The 6,430-nt window shown below is 42.4% G+C and overlaps 1 protein-coding gene across 1 annotated transcript in view; it reads right to left on the bottom strand.

Moving 5' to 3' along the window:
- Tmc2 (transmembrane channel-like 2) overlaps positions 1-6,430 on the bottom strand; it is an 80,860-nt gene that overhangs the window by 35,040 nt on the left and 39,390 nt on the right. Inside the window, exons 9-10 of the mRNA XM_005380756.2 lie at positions 5,115-5,262; positions 2,810-3,007 (exon numbers count right to left, since the gene is read on the bottom strand). Coding sequence (XP_005380813.1) covers positions 2,810-3,007; positions 5,115-5,262 — 346 coding nt within the window. The remainder of the gene's footprint in view (positions 1-2,809; positions 3,008-5,114; positions 5,263-6,430) is intronic.

The raw sequence follows: 6,430 nt of genomic DNA, 5'->3' as shown, positions 1-6,430 counted from the left end.
CTCAAACTTGCAAAGATCCTCCTGCCTCAGCCTCCTGAGTATTGGGATTTCAGGAATGTGCCACCATACCTGGCTATTTGGTCCATTTTATTACATGGCCACTGTCCTTTCACCCCCATGATCTTGCATCTCCATCTCTCTGCTGTCCTTTCCTCTGCCTCTGAGGATGTCCTAGGGCAGTGGTGGCAAACCTATAGTACACGTGCCACAGCAGGCTGTGTATATCATTGAAAGTTCTAAAACATTTGCCATCACTGTCCCAGGGTCGCCACAACTTGCCATCTGCCCCTGCCCAAGACTGCACATGCCACAAGAAGTCGGCGCATGCTCACACATCATAACTGCTCTGCTATACCGACTGCTATTATGAGTGTTGCTATTAGTTTTGATGAAAGTAGAAAAATCTCCAGCAGGAGCAAGTGAGTTGACAGGGAGGCAGATTTTGGTGTTCAGTAAGAGTTGTGCGCTAGGCAAGAGTCACCCTTAAGGAGTCATCTCAAGAACAATGAAGACAGAAAACTGAGGTCACAGAAAGGAGCGACAGTAGAAGGTAGGAGTTTAGTTGAGTGCAGCTTTTGGAACCAGCCCTTTAGATCTGCGCCCTGACTCTATCACTTGCTGGCTTTGTAACTTACCAAAGTTACATAACTTCTTTTAGTTTCTTGTTTCTTCGAGTGTAAAGTGGTGACGGCAGGTTTTCTTTTAAGAGTCCTAAGAGAAATGTATGTAAATTTACTAGCCAGAGCCTGATAAGTGGTCAGTTTTGGCTCCAGTTTTGAGAGAAACTTGGCTTGTATGACTGGATCTGGCCTCAGTGGGATGTTCTCTCTGCAACTAAAATTGCTTACCCAGTGGAACAGCTCATCCCTGAACTGTTGGCCAAACTGCAGGTTGGCCCACTCTTTTGGGCTTGACTCTCCCATGGTCTCTCACCCCAGTGCTTGGCGTGGCTTCTCCTTGCCTCCACCCCTCCACACCTGCTCGTATTGTTTTTTTCTCACCTGGAAGCCGTCATGGAGCCACTGCCATTCTTTCATATTTTCCTAACACTGCACTCAGCCTCATTCCTGCCTTTGCCACAAAATTCTTCTGCTTCCTGGCTCTTGTGGACACCATTCTTTTCAACCATCTTTTCCCAGGAAACTACAATACCCCTAAAGGCAGACTCCATCTCCAGCATCCCTTGTAACCATCTCACAGCTCAGTGACCTGGTGATGGCTTCAGGGAAGGGATATTTTCTGCCTCTGGCTCTATGCCTCAGTTTTCTCGTCCTGTAAAGAGGAGTCCAGAGTTCTTATCTTTCCCATCTCCTAAACTCATTCTGACCCAGTCAGGAGCTACGCTGGGGCTCCAGCCCACTGGTGGGATGTTCTTGTTGATATTCAACTACATTTACTCAGGGTGGGTTTGAGGTAAGGTTATACGATCAAAAATAAGGACCCATAAAGAGACATGGAGCCAAACAGGCCCTGACTCCAAATTCTGACTCCACTGCCAAATTTAAAAACTCAGTCCAAAAATGGGCATCTGAGATGAATACATACCTCTCAGATGAAGAAATACAAACAACAGATAAATATATGATGAAGTGTTCAACATCATTGGCCATTTGAGAGATGCAAATTAAAACAATACTGAAATTCCATCCCACCCCAGGAAGAATGGCAATCATCAAGAAATCAAACAATAACAAATGCTGGTAGAGCTGTGGGGAAAGAGAAACCCTTCTCCACTGCTGGTGGGAGAGTAGACTGGTGCAACCACTGTGGAAATGAGTGTGGAAATTCCTCAAACAACTAGAACTGAAGGTCTCATTTGACCCAGCTATCCCTTTCTGAGTATCTTCCCAGAAGAATTAAAAACATTGTACCACAGTAATATATATGCACCCAAGTTTATAGCAGCACAATTTGTAAATAGTTAGATGTTGAAAACAACCCAAATGCCCATCAACTCAGGAATGGATAAAAAAAGATGTCTTTTTTACAAAGGAATATTGGTCAGCCATAAAGAAGGATAAGCTTGAGAATTTTATAGGTAAATGGATGCAACTTGAGACCATATTCCTGAGTGAAATAAATCAGACTCACATGTATAAACATTGTATTATCTCCCTAGTATGAGAAACTGAAAGAGTAAATAAGATCCAAAATGTATAATAGATATTGTAAAATGAGAATAAACTGTTGAAAAGGAAAGAGAAACTGGGATGGGGAAAGGAGAAAAGAAGGAAGGGAAAAGCAAAAAAAATGTATATACACATATATACATACAAGATAGTTAAGATCATTATACTGCTAATTTCTCTTAGTTTATTGAAAAGAAAAGTTTGTGCTAATATTGTTTGGACAATTAAATGCATATATTTTATACTTTGAGTAACTGATTTAAAGATAACAATATGCAATGTATTAACCATTGTTACTCTCTTATTATATTGCTTTGAAATTTTGTTTTACTTTTTTCTCTTTAAAATAAAATTAAAAAACCAAAACAACACCACCAACAAAAATAAGTCCTAGCTTAATCTGATGGTTGCACATCTGAAATCCCAGCACTCTGGGAGGCTGAGGCAGGAGAATCATAAGTTCAAGTCCCACCTAGGCAACTTAGTGAGATCTTGTCTCAAAACAAAAATAAAAAGGGCTGGGGCTGTAGCTCAGTGTGAAGACCCTGGTTTTAATTTCCAGTACCTCAAGAAACAAACAAAAGCAAAAGACAAGCAAAAAGGTCAAGTAATGCAGAATAATTCAGTAATAATGTGAGTGACAAAGTATCTGCCCTCCACCTTCATGGCATTGGAGACACCCTTCGTACCTCATTCCTTTCATACCAGCTGACATTCTGCATTTTGGAAAACTCCTGGGATCTCTTCACCACAAAGTAAATGAGGTACCCACTCCCACACAAACAGCAAATGATGAGAAAGTTGGCCAGGACACGAAGAAATCTTGTCAGGTGGATGTTTTCTTCTTTGTTACTCTCTTGTTCATCCACTATTGATTCCTTTGTGTGTAAAAAGCAGATGTAATAATGTCAGGCCAGGAACCAACAGAACACATGGTTACTAGATCCTAGAAAGTGCTGATTTCTATATGTCCAAAAATAGATAGCAAAGAGGAGGTGATACAATATTCTGTGCACTATGGAGAATTAGCTTTTACTTTCTTTAAGAAAATATATTTTGTTCTTATTGTTACTTTGGTACATAATGAAAGTAAGATTTGTTGGATACTTAACTCTGTGTCAAACATGATTCTGAACACTTTCCAAGCTTTATCTCTTTTACTCCTAACAGAAAACCACTAAGGCCCAGGGACATTTCAGAAACTGTGTAGAATTGCATGAAGTTAATAAGGCAGAATCAAGTTGAATCTTAACGATGCTGAGTGCTCTAATCTAGAGTTCATCCAACCTTTCCTATAAAAATCCAGGGGCTGGGGACGTAGCTCAGCCATGCAGCACTGGCCTAAATTTGACCCCTGGTATCCCCCCCCACCAAAAAAGCCTTTTGAGCTGGGTGCGGTGGTACACACATGTAATCTCAGCATTTGGAAGGCTGAGGCAGGAGGATCCTTGTGAGTTCAAGGCCAGCCAGGGGTACACAGTGAGTTTAAGGCCAGCCTAGATTACATAGCAAGACTCTGTTTAAAAAAAAATGTTGAACTATAAAAATCCAGATAGTAAATATTTTGGCTTGTAAGCCCTATGGTATCTTTCACAACTACTTAACTATGCCATTATTACATGAAAACAATCAGAGACAATGTATAAATAAATGAGTTTGGCTTTGTTTCAATACAGTTTTACTTACAAATGCATGCAGCAGGCTGGATTTGGCCAAGGGCCATGGTCTGTCAACTTCTATTCTAATCCATGAACATGGTATATTTCTTCACTTATTTATAATTTCTTAATTTCTTTCAGCCCTGTTACATACTTTTTTGGTGTAGTTGTCTCATACATTTTGGAGGAGGTGCTAAATTTATTCCTAGGAATTTAATACTTTTGATACTATTATAAATACAATTTAAAAATTATTTCCTAATTGTTTTCTGCTGGTATAAAAAATACATTTGATTTTTGCTTATTACCCTTGTGTCATGCATTGGTAGCTCTCTATGGAGACATGAACAGTGTGTGGCAGAGCTGGGGGTGGAAATGAGGTCTTCCAGACACCAAGGTACTCTGGAGTACACCTTTCCAACCGATTATTAGTTACTGTACTAGTTACTCATCAGGTATTTAAGCTGTGTTAGTTGCCATAATTCTCACAATATCATAGTTGTGGTGTAAATGCAACCTCTGCTAGGTCTTGGGGGAAAAGGTCTGATAGATCATACAGAAGAAATATCGAATGAACGTGAACTTGGAGTGGTTTTTACAGCCACAGGGGAAAAGCTCGATAGCAGTGTGCCAGTGCACCAGTTTCTGTCTTTATTCATTTGCTTACTGTCTGGTCTGTATGAATAGGTCTGCAGCCCACTTCCAATCTCTTTTGTGAACAAGGTAATGGGACAATTACGTGTGGATTATAAGAAACACTGTGTAGATTCTTTAATTCCCACAGCCTTAAACCAAGGGTCTCAACTCTTCTTAGATCACTTGGGGACTCTTTAAAAAGAGATGCCAGGACCCCACCCCAGGCCAATTTCATCAGAATCTCAGGGATGGGGGCAGGAGATTTTATTTAATTTATTTATTTTTTGTTTTTCTTCCGGTACCAGGAATCAAACTCACGACCTTGCACTTGCCAGGCAGGCACTTTGCCTCTGAGCTAAATCCCCAGCCCCTGGGGGAAGCGGATTTTAAAAGCTCCTTAAGTGATGCAGAAAAGGTTGACAAGTGTTGCTCTAGATTTCTCTTTTCATTTCCTCCAGCAGAAAACAATTTCATGAGGAAACAGGCAGGACCAGATCCCAGCCTTCAAAATTCTGTGCCATATAAGAAACAGACGGGTACTGCTATGAGCAGTCTTTCTAGAAGATTTGAGAGCTGGGCTTGTGCTTCTAGTAAAGCTCTTGCCATAGATTCAGGTAGGTAGGAGAAGTTTCCTGTGACCAGAGGAATCCAGAGATCCCTCAGGGTGTGAGAACTGCCCTGCCCGGACTACCTTGAAACTGGTGGTGATGGAGGCATATTTGTTGTCAGCTGTTTCCGAATTCCCAATCAAGTAGTCCCAGCTGGTGAACATCTTGAAGCTGAATGTGAAGTTATCGCTCTCTCCCTCGCTTGTGCTCCCCTGGGTGTTGCTGGCCATCCTGGGGGGCACACATTACCGTTGTTATGCCTGCTGTGTCACCCGAGGGAACCTTGGCCTGAGTCAGTCTTAAGCACAGGTAGCAGAAAAACAGGTAGCAGACAGCCAATGGGAATCAAGCCAAGAAGGGCCTGGAGCCAAGACAGCTGTGATGATAGCCAGAGCGCCCCCCCTTCAGGGTCCCCTGCAAGTACACACGGTGTCAGGTGGATAATAAAGCGTCCGTAGGGTATAGCACATCTGACCGTGTTTGGCCTTGCACTTGATTTCCTGTGGCTTCACTCACATGCCAATGCAGTTTGAAAACTTTTGGGTGACTCTTCTTAGAGAGAAATATGCCCCTCTAAGTCATCTCTTTTCTCAGATATAGCATATACTTTTGTCTGATATAAAACCAGTAACCCCTTAGGATATTGGTTATGTAATCGGGTACTACATCCTTTTTTTAAAAGCAAGCCTGCCTGAAAGTACCTTGGGCCTTCCTTGTTCCCATCACTTCACCCCGTGTGTCCTCACTCAGCCTCTCCATGCTCCTTGGAGTTCAGCCCCATGGGAACCACAGAATTCTAAGCAGGGGCTATGGGGTGTTTGTGTTCCACCCTATTTTATCTTAGGCATTTGAATTTGGTGTTCCGCAGGATTTCGCTTTTCTGGTTCATCACAGAAACATTCCATGTCCCTACTTATCCCTAGAGTAAAATCAGGAAAACAATAACATGAGCGCTAGGAGAAAAACCAAGTTTGTATCCTTGTTTTTCCCTTTTGCTTGATAGAACTGGGTGGCCAGATATCACCTAGCAGTCACCTAGAGTGATGGGTAGGGTCTTGGGTGCAGCAGCACTTTCTACTGAGACAATGCAGTAGAAAGTTGAGCAGGCTTCTCCTCTCCTCCTCAGGGCACTCGTTGGGCCCAAGACTGTTCTATTCCAGTTCTGGAGGCCCAGATACCCATGCCCTTCTGGGAGAAACGACCCCTTGTGGCCCTATAGAAGGGTGAGTGGGCTTTGGGGTCAGGTTTGTGCGGGAGAGTGCTTATGCCATCCCCACAACCATAGCCATGCTAATGGGACCTGTGACTCCTGAGAAGGCAGTTCATGGGCTGGGCCAAATTTTGTCTTCAAAGAATGTGAATCAAGTGGCACAGATGTACTAAAAGGTTCTTTCCTTTT

This window comes from Chinchilla lanigera, unplaced genomic scaffold (genome assembly GCF_000276665.1).
Source record: "Chinchilla lanigera isolate Chin_1 unplaced genomic scaffold, ChiLan1.0 scaffold00014, whole genome shotgun sequence".
In the NCBI taxonomy this organism is placed as follows: domain Eukaryota; kingdom Metazoa; phylum Chordata; class Mammalia; order Rodentia; family Chinchillidae; genus Chinchilla; species Chinchilla lanigera.
Note: the sequence above shows the minus strand (reverse complement) of the source record. Positions and strands in the feature narration are given on the sequence as shown.